This window comes from Eschrichtius robustus, chromosome 2 (genome assembly GCF_028021215.1).
Source record: "Eschrichtius robustus isolate mEscRob2 chromosome 2, mEscRob2.pri, whole genome shotgun sequence".
Lineage (NCBI taxonomy): Eukaryota > Metazoa > Chordata > Mammalia > Artiodactyla > Eschrichtiidae > Eschrichtius > Eschrichtius robustus.
This window is the reverse complement of record NC_090825.1, coordinates 62212718-62237002: the sequence shown is the minus strand read 5'-3', so window position 1 is coordinate 62237002 and position 24285 is coordinate 62212718. Positions and strand designations below refer to the sequence as shown.

The 24285-nt window shown below is 39.8% G+C and overlaps 1 protein-coding gene and 1 non-coding gene across 2 annotated transcripts in view; both read left to right on the top strand.

The window, feature by feature from the left end:
* ARSB (arylsulfatase B) overlaps positions 1 to 24285 on the top strand; it is a 176065-nt gene that overhangs the window by 16392 nt on the left and 135388 nt on the right. The window contains exons 2-4 of the mRNA XM_068535554.1: positions 2316 to 2502; positions 13626 to 13816; positions 20962 to 21169. Coding sequence (XP_068391655.1) covers positions 2316 to 2502; positions 13626 to 13816; positions 20962 to 21169 — 586 coding nt within the window. The remainder of the gene's footprint in view (positions 1 to 2315; positions 2503 to 13625; positions 13817 to 20961; positions 21170 to 24285) is intronic.
* Positions 12795 to 12925, top strand: LOC137760359 (small nucleolar RNA SNORA18). The gene has a single exon (XR_011073313.1). It is a non-coding gene; the product is annotated as a small nucleolar RNA SNORA18 (small nucleolar RNA).

The window sequence follows — 24285 nt, the reverse complement described above, 5'->3', positions numbered from 1 at the left end:
TAATGTTGTCCCAGAGGTCTCTTAGGCTGTCTTCATTTCTTTTCATTCTTTTTTCTTTATTCTGTTCTGCAGCAGTGAATTCCACCATTCTTTCCTCCAGGTCATTTATCCGTTCTGCATCAGTCATTCTGCTATTGATTCCTTCTAGCTTATTTTTCATTTCAGTTATTGTATTGTTCATCTCTGCTTGTTTGTTCTTTAATTCTTCTAGGTCTTTGTTAAACATTTCTTGCATCTTCTCGATCTTTGCCTCCATTCTTTTTCCGAGGTCCTGGATCATCATCACTATCATTATTCTGAATTCTTTTTCTAGAAGGTTGCCTATCTCCACTTCATTTAGTTGTTTTTCTGGGGTTTTATCTTGTTCCTTCATCTGATACATAGTCCTCTGCCTTTTCATTTTGTCTATGTGAATGCGGTTTTCATTCCACAGGCTGCAGGACTGTAGTTCTTCTTGCTTCTGCTGTCTGCCCTCTGGTGGATGAGGCTATCTAAGAGGCTTGTGTAAGCTTCCTGATGGGAGGGCAGAGCTGGCTGTTGCTCTGGTGGGCAGAGCTCAGTAAAACTTTAATCTGCTTGTCTGCTGATGGGTGGGGCTGAGTTCCCTCCCTGTTGCTTGTTTGGCCTGAGGCGGCCCAGCACTGGAGGCTACAAGCTCTTTGGTGGGGCTAATGGCGGACTCCGGGAGGGCTCACGCCAAGGAGTACTTCCCAGAACTTCTGCTGCCACTGTCTTTGTCCCTGTGGTGAGCCACAGCCACCCCCCCACCTCTGCAGGAGACCCTCCAACACTAGCAGGTAGGTCTGGTTCAGTCTCCTATGGGGGTCACTGCTCCTTCCCTCTGGGACCTGATACACACACTACTTTGTGTGTGCCCTCTAAGAGTGGAGTCTCTGTTTCCCCCAGTCCTGTTGAAGTCTTGCAGTGAAATCCCACTAGCCTTCAAATTCTGGTTTTCTGGGAATTCCTCCTCCCATTGCTGGACTCCCAGGTTAGGAAGCCTGACGTGGGGCTCAGAACCTTCACTCCAGTGGGTCGTCTTCTGTGGTATAATTGTTCTCCAGTTTGTGAGTCACCTATCCAGTGGTTAAAGATTTGATTTTATTGTGATTGCACTCCTCCTACCATCTCATTGCGGCTTCTCCTCTGTCTTTGGAAGTGGGATATCTCTTTTGGTGAGTTCCAGTGTCTTCCTGTCAATGACTGTTCATCAGTTAGTCGTGATTCCGGTGCTCTCACAACAGGGAGTGAGTGCACGTCCTTCTACTCTGCCATCTTGAACCAATCTCCCTGTTTTATATTTTTGTACATGTTTCCTATTAATAGAAGGTAGCTAGATTGTTACATCTGCTTCTGCATTCAGCCTGTGCAATACAGTTGACCCTTGAACAACATGGATTTGAACTGTGAGGGTCCACTTGTACGTGGGTTTTTCTCACTAAATACGTACTATGATGCTGCATGATCTGTGGTTGAATCCCTGGATGCGGCCAACTGTAAAGTTATACTTACATTTTCAACTGCACAGGGGTTAATGCCCCTAACCCCCAGTTGTTGAAAGGTCAACTGTATATTGTTTTGGTAAAAGTCATTGAAGAACATCCAGCCTCACACAGATATGTAGTTGGAGAAGAGAGGGTTATTTTAATAGCCTTTTCATATAATTGTGGGTGTTCTATTTTAATATTACACCAAGACTCAACACATGATAATTTCTTAAAATTAGTTGTGTGGTGCTTGCACCCTGGTGATACTTGTGGGAGCCACTCCTAACCTGTGGATCAGATGGCCACTTTTTTTTTTTTTTAAGGAAAAGTTGGTCACTGTCTTTTGAAATTATGCTTTATGTAAGGTAGAATAAGAAATGCAGATCATTATCTTCATTATACCCTTTTAAAAAATCAAGTCTTGAAAGATTATAGAAGCTTCGTCTAATCAAACACCAACATCTCATGTGCATAGAAATTGGAACACTTTTTCCTTGATAGATCCACACTTCATATTATGGCTACTTTTTTGAGGTAGGAAGTGAAAACTTAACAGTTTCTAACATAGTTCCTGGATAAATATTTGTTGAAACTATCTAATGTTTGTTAGACTGCTTTCATTCATTTCTTTCAAATTCTTATTTATGTCTATTACCTTATTTGAATAAGTGAGAAAAACGCCTTTTAGAAATGCCTTAAACTGGTACAGAAATAGAATTAAGCATTCATGTTTACACATATGTCCAATAAATTAGCCAACCACTTTATCTGCTTGTTCAGAATGTTTCAACATCATTAATCCATAATTTTATGTTTATCTGTTTTAAGATCCACACAGGTCTACAGCACCAAATAATCTGGCCCTGTCAGCCCAGCTGCATTCCTCTGGATGAAAAACTCCTGCCCCAGCTTCTAAAGGAAGCAGGCTACGCTACGCACATGGTCGGAAAATGGCACCTGGGAATGTACCGGAAAGAATGTCTTCCAACCCGCCGAGGATTTGATACCTACTTTGGTAATGGAAATGCACATGTTTCTTTAACAACTTAGGCCAACTGCAGCCCTCTCATAAAACACAGCCAAGTGTAATCAAATGAAATAACTGGAAACTTGAACACAGAGTGAATCAGTCAGCACTGCTGTGGGGCCACTGTCTAATACCACCACCATAAACATGGCTGTGCACTCAGCTCGTGATGGGACAGGCAGTTATCTTTGCCAGGGTTCAACATGCCACATAGGGGCCTTTGAAGAGTCTGCTTCCTCCAAGTCAGAGACCACTCTATTCTTAGAGAACCTTATTACCAAAAGGGGATACATATTGATTTTTTTAAAAAATTCCAGGCAAAACCCAATACAAGAATATTTCCTTCACAAAGGTTCAGGATATTTTTTTCTCCTCGTGAATTGTGTTCAAAGGTTTTATTTTGTTTTGTATTTCCTGGAGATGGTAAAGAAGACTCTTTTCCAGTTGGCATCCTTCTTTCCTTCTGTGAGATCTGTTTTTGAAATTACTAGATTGGGGAAGATAGATCAAATAAAGAAAATGGGAGGGTAAATAACAAATGATAATAGGAAAAATACCAAATAATAAGTATTTTATGGATTTGATAGCCCTATAAAAATAAATGTAAAGCCTACAGTTTTTTAAAAAAAAAATATGCTCTCTTTAAACCTGTTACAAACCATTTCTTAACAATCTATTTATCTATTTATCTTACCAGGGGCTACATAGCTTTCTGTCAAGTTCTTTTCATATTTTGCTTTGTTTTTTTAATTGGGGTGTAGCTGTTTTACAATGTTGTGTTAGTTTCTACTGTACAGCGAAGTGAAGTAGAGTTCCCTGTGCTATACAGCAGGTTCTTATTAGATATCTACTTTATACATATTAGTGTATATACATCAATCCCAATCTCCCAGTTCATCCCACCTCCCACCCCCAACTTTCCCCCTCATATTTTGCTTTCCGTCTAGCTATTCTATTTTATCTGTCTAGCTGTTTATCTCCCTACCTACCTCCCATTTGTCTCTTCATTTATTTACAAACTGCCATATCCAAAAAGGAACACACAATGAAGATAAATTTTTAAAAAAGAAATAGAATTAAAAAATCAGGGTGAGAGGAGATGGAGTCAAGATGGCGGTATGGGAAGAAGTGGAGTTAGTGTCTCCCCACAACTAGGGCGCCTGCTGGCCACTGGTGGGGGACTCTGACACCCAAGGAGACAAGAGGAACCCGAAAGTGAACCGGTAGGACGTAAGGGGACTGAAGGGGGAGGAGAAGTGGAGGCCAGACAGGATTGGCGTCCCTGAGGCCAGGGAGATTAGGAGAGGCAGGCAGGAGGGGCCCTTTGGGAGAAGCAGGAGAGGAGTGGAGGGTGATTGCCCTGCTCACTCGGGCCCAGGGAGCCTGCTGAGCTCCCAGACTGATCCCCTGCCCTCCAAAGCCCCCTCCAGGCTGCATAGGTTCTTGGGGGCATAGGAGGGAGGCTGGGGAGATCAGGAGAGGCAGGCAGGAGGGGCCCTCCCAGACCGGAGGAGCAGGAGAGGAGAGGAGGGTGTTTGCCCTGCCCACTTGAGCCCAGGAAGCCTGCTGGGCTCCCAGGTGATGTCCCCTGCCCTCTGAGACCAGGGCTGGGGGGCATGCCTAGGCCCCTTCTGTTCCTTGAGCCTAACACCGCCCCCCACTGCCCGCCCACCCTCCAGGGCCTTTTCCAGCCCTATGGGTCCTGAGCATCAGCCCCTCCCACCACCCAAACCTCACCCTTGCTTAGGCCCCGCCCTCCACAGCCAAGGCCTCTCCCCGCCCTTTTTTTTCCCTCCTCTTTTTTTTACTATTGTGGTACTGTTGTACATTCCGGTTGTTGATTCATCTATATTTTTATTTTTATATTCTTCCTATCTGTTAGTTTTCTAGCCTAATTTTATTTTTTACTTTGTTATTGTTTTTTGGTTTTTCTTTTTTTTTTTCGCCTCCCCAGGTGGCTTGCAGGATCTTGATTCACAAGCCCAGGGTCAGGCTGAAGCTCCTGCGGTGGGAGCTCTGAATCTGAACCACTGGACTAACAGGGACCACGGGGAATATTCATCAGACCACAGGGAATATTCATCAGAGTGAGGTCTCACGGAGTTCCTCATCTCAGGCAAGACCCAGCTCTACCCAATAGCCTACTAACCCCAGTGTTGGAAGCATCAGGTCAAATAACCAGTAAGACAGGAATACAATCCCACTTACTGAAAAAAAAAAAAAACATGAGATGGCAAAAAAATATGTCACAGATGAAGGAGCAAGGTAAAAACCTATAAGGCCAAATAAATGAAGAGGAAATAGGCAATCTACCTGAAAAAGAATTCAGAGTAATGATAGTAAAGATGATCCAGAATCTCGGAAATAGAATGGAGGCACGGATTGACAAAATACAAGAAATGTTTAACAAAGATCTAGAAGAACTAAAGAACAAACAAACAGAGATGAACAACATAATAACTGAAATGAAAAATACACTAGAAGGAATCAGTAACAGAATAACTGAGGCAGAAGAACGAATAAGTAAGCTGGAAGACAAAATGGTGGAAGTAACTGCCAAGGAGCAGAATAAAGAAAAAAGAATGAAAAGAGTTGAAGACAATCTCAGAGACCTCTGGGGCAATGCTAAACGCACAAACATTCTAATCATAGGGGTCCCAGAAGAAGAGAAAAAGAAAGGGTCTGAGAAAATATTTGAAGAGATTATAGTTGAAAACTTCCCTAACATGGGAGAGGAAATAGTCACCCAAGTCCAGGAAGCGCAGAGAGTCCCATACAGGATAAACCCAAGGAGAAACACTCCGAGACACATATTAATCAAATTAAAAAAAATTAAATTCAAAGAAAAAATATTAAAAACTGCAAGGGAAAAACAAAAAATAACATACAAAGGAATCCCAGTAAGGTAATCAGCTGATTTTTCAGTGGAAACTCTGCAGGCCAGAAGGGAGTGGAAGGATATACTTAAAGTGGTGAAAGAGAAAAACCTACAACCAAGATTACTTTACCCAGCAAGGATCTCATTCAGATTTGATGGAGAAGACAAAAACTTTTCAGACAAGCAAAAGCTAAGAGAATTCAGCACCAGCAAACCAGTTTTACAACAAATGCTGAAGAAACTTCTCTAAGCGGGAAACACAAGAGAAGAAGACCCACAAAAAACAAACCCAAAACAATTAAGAAAATGGTAATAGGAACATACATATCAATAATAACCTTGAATGTAAATGGATTAAATGTCCCAACCAAAAGACATATACTGGCTGAATGGATACAAAGACAAGACCCATATATATGCTGTCTACAACAGACCCACTTCAGACCTAGGGACACATACAGACTGAAAGTGAAGCGATGGAAAAAAGATATTCCATGCAAATGGAAATCAAAAGAAAGCTGGATTAGCAATACTCGTATCAGATAAAATAGACTTTAAAGTAAAGACTGGTACAAGAGGTAAGGAGGGACACTACATAAGGATCAAAGGAGCAATCCAAGAAGAAGATATAACGATTATAAATGTTTATGCACCCGACATAGGAGCACCTCAATATATAAGGCAAATGCTAACAACCATGAAAGGAGAAATCGACAGTAACACAACAATAATAGGGGACTTTAACATTCCCGCTTACACCAATGGACGGATCATCCAAAAAGAAAATTAATAAGGAAACGCAAGCTTCAAATGACACAATAGATCAGATCTAATTGATATTTATAGAACATTCCACCCCGAAGTGGCAGAATACACTTTCTTCTCAAGTGCACATGGAACATTCTCCAGGATAGATCACATCTTGGGTCACAAATCAAGCCTCGGAAAATTTAAGAAAATTGAAATCGTATCAAGCATCTTTTCTGACCACAACACTGTGAGACTGGAAATCAATTACAGGAAAATAACTGTAAAAAACACAAATACATGGAGGCTAAACAGTACGCTACTAAATAATCAAGAGATCACTGAAGAAATCAAAGAAGAAATAAAAATATACATAGAAACAAATGACAATGAAAACATGGCGACCCAAACCTATGGGACGCAGCAAAAGCAGTTCTAAGAGGGAAGTTTATAGCAATACAATCTTATCTCAAGAAAAAAGAAAAATCTCAAACAATCTAACCCTACACTTAAAACAACTAAAGAAAGAAGAACAAAGAAAACCCCAAAGTTAGCAGAAGGAAAGAAATCATAAAGATCAGAGCAGAAATAAATGAAGTAGAAACAAAGAAAGCAATAACAAAGATCAATAAAACTAAAAGCTGGTTCTCTGAGAAGATAAAATTGGTAAACCCTTAGCCAGGCTCATCAAGACAAAAAGGGAGAGGTTGCAAATCAGTAAACTTAGAAATGAAAAAGGAGAAATGACAACTGACACTGCAGAAATGCAAAGGATTATAAGAGACTGCTACAAACAACTATATGCCAAAAAAATGGACAACCGTGAAGAAATGGACAAATTCTTGGAAAGGTACAATTTTCCAAGACTGAACCAGGAAGAATTAGAAAATATAAACAGTCCTATCACAAGTAAACAAAAGTCCAGGACCAGATGGCTTCACAGGTGAATTCTATCAAACATTTAGAGAAGAGCTAACACCCATCCCTCTCAAACTCTTCCAAAAAATTGCAGAGGAAGGAATACTCCCAAACTCATTCTATGAGGCCACTATCACCCTGATACCAAAACCAGACAAAGATACTACAAAAAAAGAAAATTACAGACCAATATCACTGATGAACATAGATGCAAAAATCCTGAACAAATAGTAGCAAACATAATCCAACAGCACGTTAGAAGGATCATACACCATGATCAACTGGGATTAATCCCTGGGATGCAAGGATTCTTCAATATGCGCAAATTAATCAATGTGATACACCACATTAACAAATTAAGGAATAAAAACCATATGATCATCTCAATAGACGCAGAAAAAGCTTTTGACAAAGCTCAACACCCATTTATGATAAAAAAAAAAACAACTCTCCGGAAAATGGGCATAGAGGGAACCTACCTCAACATAATAAAGGTCATATATGACAAACCCACAGCAAGCATCATACTCAGTGGTGAAAGCATTTCCCCTAAGATCAGGAACAAGACAAGGATGTCCACTCTCACCACTGTTATTCAACAGAGTTTTGGAAGTCCTAGCCACAGCAATCAGAGAAGAAAAAGAAATAAAAGGAATACAAATTGGAAAAGAGGAAGTAAAACTGTCACTGTTTGCAGATGACATGATACTATACATAGAAAATCCTAAAGGTACCACCAGAAAGCTACTAGAACTAATCAATGAATTTGGTAAGGTTGCAGGATACAAAATTAATGCACAGAAATCTCTGGCATTCCTATACACCAACAATGAAAAATCTGAAAGAGAAATTAAGGAAACACTCCCATTTACCACGCAACAAAAAGAATAAAATACCTAGGAATAAACCTACTTAAGGAGACAAAAGACTTGTACTCAGAAAACTGTAAAACACTGATGAAAGAAATCAAAGATGACATGAGCAGATGGAGAACTGTACCATGTTCTTGGATTGGAAGAATCAATATTGTAAAAATGCCTATACCACCCAAAGCAATCTACAGATTCTGCAATCCCTATCAAACTGCCAATGGCATTCTTCACAGAATTAGAACAAAAAATTTTACAGTTCATATGGAAACACAAAAGACCCCGAAAAGCCAAAGCAATCTTGAGAAAGCAAAATGGAGTTGGAGGAATCAGGCTCCCCGACTTCAAATTATACCACAAAGCTACAGTAATCAGGACAGTATGGTACTGGCACAAAAACAGAAATATAGATCAATGGTACAAGATAGAATGCCCAGAGATAAACCCACAGACATGTGGGGACCTAATTTATGACAAAGGAGGCAAGGACATACAATGGAGAGAAGATAGCCTCTTCAATAAGTGGTGCTGGGAAAAATGGACAGCTATTAGAACACTCCCTAACACCATACACGAAAATAAACTCCAAGTGGATTAAAGACTTGAATGTAAGACCAGACTTAGAGGAAAACATAGGAAAAACACTCTTTGACATAAACCACAGCAAGATCTTTTTGACCCACCTCCTAGAGTAACAGAAATAAAAACAAAAATAAACAAATGGGACTTAATTAAACTTAAAACCTTTTGCACAGTGAAGGAAACCATAAATAAGACAAAAATACAACCCTCAGAATGGGAGAAAATATTTGCAAATGAAACAACAGACAAAGGATTAATCTCCAAAATATACAAACAGCTCATGGAGCTCAATATCAAAAAAACAAACAATCCAGTTAAAAAATGGGTGGATGACCTAAATAGACATTTCACCAAGGAAGACATACAGTTGGCCAAGAGGCACATGAAAAGATGCTCAACATCACTAATTATTAGAGAAATGCAAATCAAAACTACAATGAGGTATCACCTCATGCCGGTCAGAATGGCCATTACCAAAAAATCTAGAAACAATAAATGCTAACAAGGGTGTGGTGAAAAGGGAACCCTCCTGCACTGTTGGTGGGAATGTAAATTGATACAACCACTATGAAAAACAGTATGGAGGCTCCTTAAAAAACTAAAAGTAGAATTACCATATCCTACTACTGGGCATATACCCTGCGAAAACCATAATTCAAAAAGAGACATGTACCACAATGTTCATTGCAGCACTATTTACAGTAGCCAGGACATGGAACCAACCTAAATGTCCATCGACAGATGAATGGATAAAGAAGATATGGCACATATATACAATGGAATATTACTCAGCCATAAAAAGAAACGAAATTGAATTATTTGTAGTGAGGTGGATGGGCCTAGAGTCTGTCATACAGAGTGAAGTAAGTCAGAAAGAGAAAAACAAATACTGTATGCTAACACATATATATGGAATCTGAAAAAAAAAAGTGGTACTGATGAACCTAGTTGCAGGGCAGGAATAAAGAGATAGACATAGAAAATGGACTTGAGGACATGGGGTGGGAGGGCGAAGCTGGGGCGAAGTGAGAGTAGCATCAACCTACATACACTACTGAATGTAAAATAGATAGCTGGTGGGAAGCAGCCGCATAGCACAGGGAGATCAGCTCGGTGCTTTGCGATGACCTAGAGGGTGGGATAAGGAGGATGGGAGGGAGGCTCAAGAGGGAGGGGATATAGGGACACGTGTATGCATATGGCTGATTCGCTTTGTTGTGCAACAGAAACGAACACAGTATTTTGAAGTAATTATACTCCAATAAAGATCTATTTTTTAAAAATCGGGATGAATAGAAAAAGATGGAATAGTTGCTTGGCACCGAGTTATTAAAAAAAAAAAAAAACCTGCCTGGCTGTAGCAGACCTCACATTCAACTCTGAGATTTGGGACTTCTTATGTTCAAAGCAAAAAAAAAAAAAAAAAGCAGTCTATAAGAGTCACATTATTTATAAGTTAAATGGAAACCAGATGTTCAGGAAGAGTAAAGCATTTTCTGGCTCTTAGACCTGAGAGAAATTTCTCCTTTGGGAGAAGGTAAGGTGACAGCATCCTCAAAAACATCATTTTAGTAATAAAATGGTGGTTGTCTTATAGATGTTTCTTGAGACATTCTCTTTTATTCAAGCTAGGACCAGAGCACCAAAGTACCTTTCAGTTCAAGTGATTATATGGGGCCCACACAGTGCAGTTGAAGCTCACAGCTCTATAGTGCCTAGTTGGAACCACAGTTTAAGTCGAGATGTAAGGACATCCAGACGTGACACCGTGTGCCCCACTCCCATCTGGGTTCTCTAGCAGACATTGCTTAATCAATAATGCATTCTTTCTTGATGAATCTGGATATATTCTCAGTATCCTCAAATAGCTGTTAAAAACAGGACTTGGGTGTAAGACCTCTTTGTCATCTTGGAAATTCTAGAGGAAAAAACAGCCTCTATATCCTTTGACAATTTTCAATCAGGCCTTGGCTTAACGATGGGTCGATACCTGTACCCTGGCAGCTGGAAGGATATTTTAATTGTTTTTATTAAAAACCAAATTTTAGGGCTTCCCTGGTGGCGCAGTGGTTGAGAGTCTGCCTGCCAATGCAGGGGACACGAGTTCGAGCCCTGGTCTGGGAAGATCCCACATGCCGCGGAGCAGCTGGGCCCGTGAGCCACAATTACTGAGCCTGCGCGTCTGGAGCCTGTGCTCCGCAACAAGAGAGGCCGCGACAGTGAGAGGCCCGCGCACCGCGATGAAGAGTGGCCCCCGCTTGCCACAACTAGAGAAAGCCCTCGCACAGAAACGAAGACCCAGCACAGCTAAAAATAAATAAATAAATAAATTAAAATGAATAATGCTTTAAAAAAAAAACCAAATTTTATATTTTAAAATTATATATTTAAACCAAATTATATATTTAAAAAATCAGTTGGACAGAGGTGGAAATAATATCCTTTTATGAGGATTAAGAAGCCTAGCTGGATTTAGACAGACAGGCACCCCACCGCACATTCATGGACGGGAGACTTGCAGAGAAGGAGGGCATGATGAGCATGCGGTTGTTGTCACTGTTATGACTCAGAGGTTCTGTTAAAGAGCAGATGATCGTGGGCCTGGTTGCACAACTCTGAGTACACTAAGAACCACTGAACTGTACAACATAAATGAGTGATTTGTATGATATGTGAATTATTCTCAATAAAGCTGTTAAATACAGCAGTCAGAGATTTAATGGTTCAAAACGTAGTTTCTCATTTTTCCCCAAAAAGCATCGGCTGCCGTCTTCTTTAGACTCAACATGTAAGTTCAAATTTGTGAATCATTGTTATGAGAAAGTTCTGTGTGACTGTCACATGGTTGCTTGGTATTAGTTTGGCCAAGTATGTGAATAGATAGTTCTGTTATGTGAATAAAGAGTTCTATTGGAATCCTGTTTGTACTAACTTTTTAATATTTATGGTTTATGCATCTTTTTATCAAGTATATCCTCTGCATGTATTTCCCCAAATGATAGAAAACAGTTTATTCTTACAGATAAAGAAACTGAAGTGATTCTTCAAGGTGTTAGCAGCAGTTACTAACCCCAAATAGAACACCAGTGTCCTGACCCCTTTAATTACCCATATAAGGACTGAAGTTATTTTCATAGGTACATTTGTTTTTCGATTACATTAATTAGCAAACACATTGGCTTTCCCTTTCTGTTATACATGTAGGAGAAAAGATTACCATTTAAAGAGTTATCTTAAAACTAAGATATTCATTGTATTTAGGACCTTGAATTTACTGAATCATGGAAAAGGAGGAAATTAAATTAAAATGAATTCATTTACTAGGTAAGGTATGTAGGGCTTTTAATTGTGATTATAAGAAATATTTAGAACTGGGGAAAGAGGCCAATTTTATTATCTTCATTTTAATGTTAATAAGCAGTGTTTGTCAGGAGATAACTCAGAGGCCAGCACAGTTATTTCTTTTGAATAGCTTTATCGAGGTGTAATTCACATACCATATAATTCACCCCATTAAAATGTACAATTCATTGATTTTTAAATAAATTCACAGGGTTGTACCACTGTCACTACAATCCAAATGTAGACCATTTCCATCACCCCAAAAAAGAAACCCCATACACATTAGCAGTCACTCCCCATTTTCCCCCGACCCTCATAGCCCCAGGCAACCACTAACCTACTTTCTGTCTCTACAGATTTGCCTGTTCTGAACATTTCATATAAATAGAATCATATAACATGCAGCACAGCTTATTTTAATATTTTAGGAAAATATGGAACATTTGCAGGAACAACTAAACTTGAGAAAACATTTCTCCCATGATTAAGTCTAAATTGTGGGATAGGCCATTGATGCCATTTAAATTGGGGGCAAAATTGAGATCACCAGAGGTAGAAAAATCTAATTTCAACGCCACATGTTAGTTTGCTCTTTTGGTTGTTATGTTTAGAGATCCTCTGTTTGGAAATCTTTGTGTCTTTCACCAGTGGGTGTCAGCATCTGACTAAAGATGATGCCTCCAAGAGCTACTTCTGTAAATAACCTTGAAGCCAGTCGACCAAGGTCAATATCAACGTTATTTGAATTCTGCGTTCATTTATGTGATCACCTCAGAGTAAAAATTTGTAACAAATCACCTGAACCATATGCTATTTTAACCGATAGCTTTAAAAGATTAAAATGTCATCACCTTTACTGAATTTAAACTCTGATTTTTAAAAACATATTTACTTGGAATCACCCACTTTGAGAGTTACATGATAGAGCTTATATTCTAAAGACTTGTGAGGTCTATCCCAATGGGGCTGTTTCTGTAAACCTACATCGTTGGAAACGCCTCATAGATTAACTGTGTGGTTTCCTTTACTCATAGAACTACCTGTTAGATCTGTGGGAAAGAACTACAAGACAGAGCTGCCAAGTAAACTATGAAAAACCTAACAAACTTTTTATCTTAGGTATTGGCATATCCCAATGATCTGCACTGTTCTAGGGTGTGATGGCTTAGGAGTGAATATGATTTGAACCTAATACATTTTTAGAGGGTGTCAAATTCAGAACCAGGCAGATCCATCGCCTGACCCTAAACATGGTCCTAAAGTAAATCGCTTGAGGAAACTGGATCCCAAAGATTACAGGTGGGGAATTTTGAAGTGTGTCCATATTTCATTGGAGATCAAAGAAGCCTAACTAAAAGAATTGTGAGCTGACTCACACGATACCTTCTTTTTGAAAGGGCTATTTTATCTTGAAGATTATGAGTTTGGAGGAACTAAGGTGATTGGCAGTGGAAAGAATCAGAACATGTGAAATTCCTTAAAAATTTATTGACTTAAATAACTTTGTGTTACACATAATTTTAAAAAACCCTTTACACTTTGAAAAAAAAAAAAAGACTTGGCTAAGGGATGGATTTGAATTTTTTTACAATAACTCTAATGCCTTATGCTAGCAAATATAGAGATGTTAAGAAATGGTGCTCTGATTAGCCTTGTCATTTGATTAGCCCTGACATGGATAATCAATTGCATTAGGCAATTAAATGCTGAAACCTTCGTTTGTTTAACATGTTTTATGCTATGCTGACTACTTTCATCTCCCATTCTCCTTGTAGGATATCTTCTAGGTAGTGAAGATTACTATTCCCATGAGCGCTGTACGTTAATCAATGCTCTGAATGTTACACGATGTGCTCTTGATTTTCGAGATGATGAAGAAGTTGCAACAGGGTATAAAAATATGTATTCAACAAATGTATTTACTGAAAGGGCTACAACCCTCATAACTAACCACCCACCAGAGAAGGTAAGTCTTGCTTTTTTATTGATATCAAAATTGTGTGAAGGTAGCATCTCTTCAGGTGAATATAGGAAAAGGCCACTGTCCTTTAGGGAAAAACCTAATAAATTCTAAGGGAGTCGCTTTCAAATTCTAGAGTACCTCAGTATCAGCTGGGAAGCTTGTTAAAAATAGAAATTCCTGGAGCCCACCTCTAAAAGTCTGATTCATTAGGTCTGGGAAAAATCCATATGTCAATATTTTAAGGAAACTCAAGGGTGATTCTGCTGCACGTGGTCCCCAGATCACACTTTGAGGAAAGCTGTGCATATAGTGTTTCTGTACAAATACAGTTTTATTATTTTAGTATCCTGTGTGCAGGTGTGGTAATTAGTAAATTGACTTTTTCAAAAAATGTTAGGCTTATGTACAAGATGAGGCATTATTATGGCAAACTTTCTGTTAGGTATCCACAAACTTAAGGTTCAGGGCAAGTTCTCTAACTTTGTATTTCCCAGCCCTCCTCCTCCAAGGTTATTTTGGCTATTCTAAATATTCTGCATTCCCATGTTTATTTAGAAGCAGCTGGCCAATTTCTACCAAAAAAAAAAAAAAAGTACCTGCTTGGATTTGGATTTCATTGACTCTGCGGACCAACTTGGGGACAATGACATCTTAACAATATTGAGTCTTCTAATCTGTAAACACGGTACACTGCTGAGCCTGTTTATCCCATCCACCACACTGAAGCTATTTGTATATGTCATGTGCTGAAATCTTTTGACTTATTTACAGATAAAAGTAGAAAAGAGTCTGAATAGCCTTGACATTTGTTGTTGTCGTTGTTAATCTGGAGTTAACCTCCTGAACCCAAGTTTAAGCTGAATTCTCTGGATTTAGCTTATAAATGCCTTTAAAACTGGGTCAGATATTTGTGTTGTCAGATATTGGGTTCAAAATATGGCTTCTTTAAGAACTGTATTAACATGCCCTCGAAATTAGACCTTCAATAGGACTCTAACACAGCAAATTACAGAATGTTCAGTGTTATCCAGTTTTTCCAGTTTCCTGTGCTTTGCCTCTTTGGCAGTTACTGAAGGTCCTCAGTGCAGATCACCATTTGGATTCCTGTTTCGATACCTGTTCAGGCTTGGTACCCGGCTCCTGACTCCCTTTTTGACATAGTTTCTTCCTGCCTACCCTAACATAGCATTGAGTGTCTTTCCTGGTGTCTGTCCTCAGCTTTGCCCCACTTTTGGCTTTTTTTTACTCTTTCATGCTGACCTGTTGGAGTGGCCATGCTTGCTGTGGTACATGGAAGAAATTGGAATATTCTCTCAAATATGTAGACATATGCAGATTTTAAATCTAGATCTAAACCAATATTCAGGTAGTTGGACAGATAACTGCTAGGTAATTGGCTTAAGTTCTCAGTTTTCTTCTGTGTGCTTGGCATATTACAGATAAGGTTAAAAACCCAAAGAACAAGATAAGATCTTGAGGGAACTGTGGTCCTTGTCCTGTCCTTTGAAGTTTGAGGTGGGCATCGTTTTACAGATGAGCCAACTGGCTTAGAGAAATGAGGTAACTTGTTCAAGGTCACAGAATCAGAAGCTGCACTGTTTAACGCCAGGGCTCAGTGCACTTAACAAGCCTCCCTAGTTCACAGTTTACATCCCAGACCAGAGACTATGAGCCCCAGTGTATGATTCAGCTTGATGGTTCCAGTATACAATACAATGACAGTATATTGGGATCATCTGGAAAGCTTGTAAGAAATACCACTTCCAAATATTGTGATTTATTGGTCCGGGGTGGGACCCTATCACTGGTATTTAATTATCCCTCTGCCCCTACCTCCAACCAGTGATTCTGATGTGCAGTCACTATCGATTCCTCTCAAGCCCAGAGAAGCAAGCAGAAGCCAGCTGCCCTTTACAAGTTCACAATATACCACTATTTAATCATGCAACAAGTATAAGATACCTACAATAAAAATTAGTTTCCATTAAGGAACAATAGAGTATTCTCTCCCAGTGCCCATAACATTAATCAAATAAGAGGAAGCACCTGGGGTGAAATCATTCCTGGTGGGCGGGCTGTCTTAACTCCTGTAGCGGGGGAAGGCTCAGGAACTGAGGAAAACTGTAGGCCCTAAGAGCTCACAAGCCACCCAAACCCGTGTGATTAGTGTGGTGCTGCTCATAGGTAATATGGAAATTGCTGGTTGAGAGGTGGTCATTTTCCTACAGTGACTGAAATGTTCCGAAGCAGTAGCCAGCCTTTTCAGCATCCCCAAAGTCAAGTTTGAAGCATAGACATAAATGAATGAAATAATCAATAGCTGAGTAATAGCCCCAGGAAGTTTAAGACAGCAAATGCCAATGTTTATAGTTTCAATTCTCAGTGAAAGGATGCAGCACACCAATTACAGGACTTTCATCATTTTATTCCAACATTGAATCTAATTCTGTGCTAACTTCTCTGTGCTATCTACAGACTGTAACATAGGCAACTTGCTCTAAGATGGAAATCATTAAAGAAATACACACAAAGTATCCACAAGCTGACTTAAAAATGTTTCTGTTTTAAAGAGCACTTGGGGAAAAAAAAAGCATATGGAGCTACTTTGTAACAGAAACACAATTGGTGCTGGAATCAGGGAGATATTGCTAATAACCATTGCACAACGTTAAGAAGGAATGTCTTTTCTCTTTTTTTCTACAGGATAATTCCCTTAGTACTCATACTACAATGTGAAAGTAACACATTCACAAAATATCGTTTGGTTAAAAATAGCCCCCCTCAAAACTTTGCAGAATAAAAATAAATGTTTTCTCCCATACCTCATCTACTAGCAGCTTCTTAAAACAAATGTGAATTTCTAGTGGTAGACACTTACTTTTTCCTGTCACAATTTGGAAAGAAATGTCTTAATTTGGAAGTCAAAGAGAATAACACTTTAAAAACATATCATGTGCTTTTTAAAAAGTTATACTTTAAATTAGGGAAATGTACTAAAGAAATGAAAATAAGGCTTTCTTCCTCACTGGAATTAGCATGATGAGAAAGGGAAATGAACCCTTAGCACCATTTTAATATGCTAATAACTTTAAGTTATAATGTCATACTTTTACTTAATACCTAAACATTTGGTCATGATTCACATTTAGGATTCCAATTTACAGACCTAAAGAAAGGTGTACAGCTAGGGTTGGTGTAAAGGTGGCAGCTGTAACTGGGTTGGTGAGAGCAGAGATCTGGACCCAAGAAAGACCAAGGGAGAGATCAAGGTCCTGCACAAACCCGGAGATCTATGGAGATCAAACTCGGGTCCAGGACTTTGGTGTTTTGAATCAGGATGTCAGTAAGGTCAGAATGGGCCTGAAAGTCTCCAAAGGCCAAGGCTCCATTAGGTTGGAACGCAAGTCAGTAGACAGCATAATAATAATGAGCCCATCCCCAGGATGGCGGCTGCTCGCTTTGGGCTAACAGCGAGCTGAGGTTGGCAGGTGTGGGGAAATTGGCTACAGCCGTTTACTGGGAGGGTCTTAGGACAAGAGGCTGCAGGCGGGTTCCTGACCGTGGTGGAGAACCTGAGGGCCCGAGTTAATTATTCTTTCCACCGGCCTACCGTGTGGTACTACGAAGAGTACTCTGTTGATTTTTTTTTTTCCAAGTTAAAAGTAGTATAGAAATGTTTCACATCTAGCCCTGCTGGCAAATGAGTTGTTCCATGAATAAAGCTCACCTTGTGAGAGCTGAAACTTTATTTTTACAGTATTGGATGGAAATACTCTAAAATGTGGTACATTGGTCCTTACCTCATTAAATGGGCTACACTGTTTATCATTCTGACTCCTGGTGACCCAGAGCCATACCGATGTGTGCAAGGATGTTTGCCCATACGCTAAATGGTCTTAGATCACTGCTGACGAAATGGGAAAAAGACAACTTGTTTTGTTCAAGGATCACCTTTACCTGTAAGTCTAGTTGGCGGGTAGCGCGAGGCCTTTGCAGGGCCTGTAACAGTCATAGGCCAGGGAAGACTGCATCTCCCAGGGGTTGTTTTCATTTTCTCTTCTCAGTTATGCCCCTTCTGTTTGAACTAACAGGAGCCTGACCACTGGAAAAATGGGGGAATTGTTGTAGTATTATCATTTTAATCCCTCAAGAGCGACGGTCATGTCTTCAACCACTAAAGAATAATTACAGGAAAGGTTTTCAGGTAATTTCTTGCTATATTTAACAAAGTGTGTAGAATGATTTCCACACTGAATATTTATAAGACCCTTTAATGATGGTCCCAGAAACATTATTTTTTCCCCAGAGTGGTTATGAGATCTCTCCTCCACCACCCTCCCCAGCTAACGCCTCCAGGGATCACTTGTTGGCTGGAAACGACCTGCCCTCCTTCCCCTTTCCCTCCTTAACCATGGGAGCTGCCGAGTTGCCCATAATGACCCGGGTGAGCACTTCTTCCTGAAACTGGGAGCTCCCTTTCTCATCTCTCCACCCCTGTCCGCTGTAGAGAATCCAGACCAGGGTCACAAAGTCTAGTGTTTACAATGGCCAGGCTGCTACCCTAAATAAATGAAGTCATTCAGGTAGGACAGTGGGGAGACTAGACTATCAGGGAGCCCTTGGGGGAGGCCGGGGGTCTCTGTTTCTCATACTCCAGCCATTCGTTGTCAGATGGAGTGTGGGCCTGGAGCTGTCAGAAGTTCTGATTTTCAAGAAAATTAAAAAAACTAAACAAAACAGGTTTTCATGTGACATTTCCTGATTTTTAAAACTTTGTGTGGGTTGCAGATTGTTGTAGCTTTCCAATTTTTAATCCGTCCCCATCCAGACCTTGGCTGGTGGCTGGGGCATGGGCTTGGTCTGGTGCTGAAGATCCAGACGGCAGTTCCCACTGCAGAACCTCACTGCGCTGGCAGGTCCTGGTGGCCCCTGCACATCCTTTCCCCTCCGAACATCTTAGCCCAGGGTTCTTCCTCCCCACCTGGGCGGGGCATCTGCTGGGATTCCCTTCACCATGGCCTGGAGGAACACGGACTTTTCAGTGTGACTTGTGTGGCTGGAGGAGAACGCGCCGTGCGTCAAGGAGCAGCAGAGGCAGAGCTAAAGCCGTGTCAGAGTGGTTAGTGTTGCATTTTGGAGTTGGAATTGGGACTGTGTTCCCATGGAAACAATGTACGAACGAAGCCTAGGGTCTACATCATCATGGTTTTTATCCCATCACCTGCCTCCTTAGTAAAATAGGTTTTAAAGTGATGTCTGTGATATTGAACAGCCATTTTGAACATTTTGACTTTCGGGAAAAGGTGTCTCTAAGTTCCAAAGATCTGAACTAAAAATACTGTCTTGGGTGTCTATTTGACTTCTATATATGTAGACCCATTACTGTATCACAGTGATGTGTAATGTGTAATTTAAAACAATTTATCAACAGCAATGAATGAAATAGGAGCCCACCTCCCAATCTGCATTCTAACTTTTCCCCATTCCTTTATGAGATTTAAATGCCTCAAATACTTCAACAGAATTATGTTTTTACTCTTGGGTTGAGCCAGTTGCTGTCTCTTTGAGGGTTTTCAATTCATTAAAGAATTCTATAGGAGCACAGTGAAGAGAGCCTTCAGAAAGACTCACTAAGAGGAAGAGGCTGACTCAGAATATCGCTAACGTTAAATTCTGTAAATTGGGTAGGAGGTAAAATAGAATCAATGTAGCATACTCCTTAGTTTCCAGGAATTAAATTGGCCTTATGTTTGGTCCTAGATCAAAGACTAACAAGGCATGGTGTTCACTTGTTTTCTTATAAAAATATAAACAATCCTTAAACCTCTCGTAAAAGGTGGTAACTTATTTTTCAGCTAAAGCAGAAAGCTAACACATCTGTTGGGACATAGCCACACTGTAATAGTGGGGTTTCCAATAGGAAATTGCTCTGCAATTAATATGAACTTGTGCAAGTCATATGACCTTTCTAAGCCTCAGTTAACTTACCTGTAAAATGGGTGTAGTAAGGTGGTTCTGAGTATTACATGAGACAGAATTATTGGTATTATTATTTGTTTGGATCAGAGCTTTCTAGGCCATTTTAGAACTCAAGCTTTTATTTTCATAAAATTCACCCATTTAAAGTACACAATTCAATAGTAAATTCACAGAGTTGTGCAACCATCACCACAGTCTAAGTTTAGTACATTTTCGCCGCCCCCAAAAGAAGTCTTGTACCTGTTAGAAGTCACTCATCCCTCCTCTCCCCCACGACTCCCTACAGCTTCAGGCAACCACTAATCTACTTCCTGTTTCCATAGATTTGCCTATTCTGGACATTTTATATGAATGGAATCATACAAAACATGATCTTTGTGATTGGTTTCTGTCACTTAACATAATGTTTTCAAGATGCATCTATGTTGTAGGATGTGTCAGTACTTCATTCCTTTTTACGGCTGCATCATATTCCTTTTATTGCTCTATATTGCTGAAAATATACCACATTTTGTTAATCCATTCATCAACCGGTGGACATTTTAGTTGTTTTCACTTTTTGGCTATTACGAATAATGCCACTGTGATCATTCATGTACAAGTTTTTGTGTGGATTTATGCTTTTGTTTTTCTAGGAATGGAAATGCTGACTCATATGGTAACTATATCTTTAACAATTTCAGGAACTGCCAAGTTGTCTTTCAAACTGGCTGCACCATTTTACATCCCCATCAGCAATGAATGAGGGTTTCAATTTTTCCACATCCTCACCAACACTTCTTATTTTCCATTTTTAAAATTATAACCCTCGTAGTGGGTGTGAAGGGGTATGTCAGTGTGGTTTTTATTTGCATTTCCCTAATGACTAATGATGCAGAATATCTTTTCATGTGCTTATTGGCCGTTTGTATATCTCCTTTGGAGAAACATCTATTCAAATTCTTTGCCCATTTTGTAGTTGGGTTAATTGAGTTTTATTATTGAGTTGTAAGAGTTCTTAATATATTCTAGATACAAGTCCCTTATCTGATATATGACTTAAAAATATTTCTAACCCAGTTTGTGGGTTGTTTGAATATTACTTTTATTAACTGATAAATCTGGGCTTCTCTCTATATATTTAATGCTTCCAAGCCCTCTTAACTGATTTGCACAAACTCTCTTTCCAGCCTCTGTTTCTCTACCTTGCTCTCCAGTCTGTCCACGAGCCCCTTCAGGTCCCAGAGGAATACCTGAAGCCATACGACTTTATCCAAGATAAGAATAGGCATTACTATGCAGGAATGGTGTCCCTTATGGATGAAGCAGTGGGAAATGTCACCACAGCCTTAAAAAGCCGTGGGCTCTGGAACAACACGGTGTTCATCTTCTCCACAGGTAAGTCCGTCAATAGGAAAATCATCTCTTGGCAGAGCTTAGGACATAGTATTCAATAAATGGAATGAAGATAAATTGGAGCATTTAGCAGTTCCTTATTAAAATAAATGCTAACTGCAAGAGTGGAGACATGATAATAATGGATAGAAAAATGTGTCTAAGGAAAAAGAATTATGAGCCTTTTCCCGTCTTCCTCCAGATATCAAAATATTCTTGGAGTATGCTTGCAAACAAGCTCTCAGTAACTGAGTAAGTGTGAGTGGACAACACTCCTATGCAGGGCAGCTGGGCAGTGAATCCCTGGTCTGACTTGTTCCCAACAATCTCTACAGCCCAGGCATCCTCTATGAAGAGGACTTCCGCTGACTAGAGGGGTCTCTGATCAGTGCAGAGACAGATTGTGACATTATGAAGACACTTAAGAAATGGAACCATTTAAATCTAGGCTAGAGTCTCCAAGTATAGATTTTTTTTTTTTTAATTTATTTTATTTATTTATGGCGGTGTTGGGTCTTCGTTTCTGTGCGAGGGCTTTCTCTAGTTGCGGCGAGCGGGGGCCACTCTTCATCGCGGTGCGCGGGGCCTCTCACTATCGCGGCCTCTCTTGCTGCGGAGCACAGGCTCCAGACGCGCAGGCTCAGTAATTGTGGCTTACGGGCCCAGTTGCTCCGTGGCATGTGGGATCTTCCCAGACCAGGGCTCGAACCCGTGTCCCCTGCATTGGCAGGCAGATTCTCAACCACTGCACCACCAGGGAAGCCCTAGATTTTTTTATATTAAAATTTTCTGACAATAAAGTCATACATCACTGATTATAGAAAAAACAAAAGAAGGGAGAAAAATTTTTTGAAAGATCATTTTCATTATGGCAATGTCATTCTGGTTCCTAATCTGTTATATAAATGTGTTTTTTTCCCCCTTCTCATTAGACATAGTTTTCTAAAATTTCCCTATGATGTGCTTTGGGTGTAGATCATGGTTTATTCATTATGCTGAGTGTTCAGAGAGCACTTTCCATCTGAAAATGCAGATCCTTTTGTTATGGGAAATTTCCTTGTATTCTTTATTTCAGAATTGTTTGGCCCTCCACCCCACCTTTCTCCTATTCTCTCTTTACAAAACTCCTGTTATTTGGATATTGGATCAATCCTCTAATTTTCTTAGTTTTTTTCCTCCCCTATTTTCTTTATTTTTCTTCTACTACTTGGGAAATTTCCTTATCATTATTCTCTTATCATTCTATTGAATTCATTGCAACTGCCATTTTTTTTCAAGTCTATTTTATTATTTTTTTATTGGAGCCTAATTGCTTTACAATGTTGTGTTAGTTTCTGCTATAGAACAAAGTGAATCAACTATATGTATACATATATCCCCTTCCCTTGAGCCTCCCTCCCACCCCGCTGCCATCCCACCCCTCTAGGTCATCACAGAGCACTGAGCTGAGCTCCCTGTGCTGTACAGCAGCTTCCCACTAGCTATCTATATTACACATGGTAGTGTATTTGTGTCAGTGCTACTCTCTCAGTTCGTCTCACCCTTCCTTTCCCCGCCTATGTCCACAAGTCCGTTCTCTACATCTGTGTCTCTTTTCCTGCCCTGCAAATAGGTTCATTGGTACCATTTTTCTAGATTCCATATATATGCATTAATATACGGTATTCATTTTTCTCTTTCTGACTTACTTCACTTTGTATGACAGACTCTAGGTTCATCCATATCACTACAAATGACCCAATTTCATTCCTTTTTATGTCTGAGTAATATTCCATTGTATATATGTACCACATCTTCTTTATCCATTCATCTGTAGATGGACATTTAGGTTGTTTCCATATCCTGGCTATTGTAAATAGTGCTGCAATGAACATTGGGGTACATGTATATTTTTTTTGTTTTTCATTTTATTATTATTTATTTATTTATTTTTGCTGCATTGGGTCTTTGTTGCTGCACGTGGGCTTTCTCTAGTTGCGGCGAGCGGGGCTCCTCTTTGTTGCGGTGCACAGGCTTCTTGTTGCTGTGGCTTCTCTTGTTGTGGAGCACAGGCTCTAGGCGCGCGGGCTTCAGTAGTTGTAGCACACAGGCTCAGTAGTTGCGGTGCGCGGGCTCAGTAGTTGCGGCACACTGGCTGTAGGGTGCGCGGGCTTCAGTAGTTGTGGTGAGTGGGCTAAGTAGTTGTGGCTTGTGGGCTCTAGAGCGCAGGCTCAGTAGTTGTGGCGCACAGGCTTAGTTGCTCCGCAGCATGTGGGATCTTCCTGGATCAGGGATCGAACACATGTTCCCTGCATTGGCAGGCAGATTCTTAACCACTGCACCACCAGGAAAGTCTCTGGGGTACATGTATCTTTTTGAATTATGTTTTTCTCAGGGCATATGCCCAGTAGCAGCAACCACCATATTTTTTAATTGTCAAAAACTCTTTCCTGTTTTCTGATAACTCCTTTTTTGTAAAGTTTGTTTTTATTTTATAAATGTAATAATTTATTTCTCCAAAGCCTGCACTCGTAACCATTAATTATATATATATATGTGAATGTGAGTGTGTATGTAGGTATGTGTATACATATACATATATGTGTGTATTAGGTATACACATACATGTATTTTTTTTTACTTTTTAAAAAATTTTTGTCAGAGTATAGTTGCTTCACAATATTGTATATATTTTTAAGTTTGCTTGTACTCCCAACTTTGTCTCTTTCTCTTCTAAGGTCATTTGTATCTTTGTTTTGGTCTGCCTTTCATGAAGGAGGCTTTTTCAGACCCCTAGTGATCCTTGGCTAAAACCCAAAAATTTGATTGGAAACTCCAAGGGTGAGGTCAGGACTTGTCATCTGGTAAGTTTTACTGTAAAGTGACTGTGTGAGAAGTATGAGGTGACACATTGAGGAATTAATCTGGGTATTCTACTTATAGATTTTTTAAAGAGTTGTTTTGTTTTGTTTTGTTTTGCTTGTAATTAGGCATGGTTATGGAACGTAGCATTTACTGAGTACTTACCATGTGTGGGACATGGTTCTAAGTGCTTTACATGAATTAGTTCAGTTAATCCTCACAATAATTCTCTGGGAACTCTTATTATCGCATCTTGCAGATGTGAGAACTGAAGCACA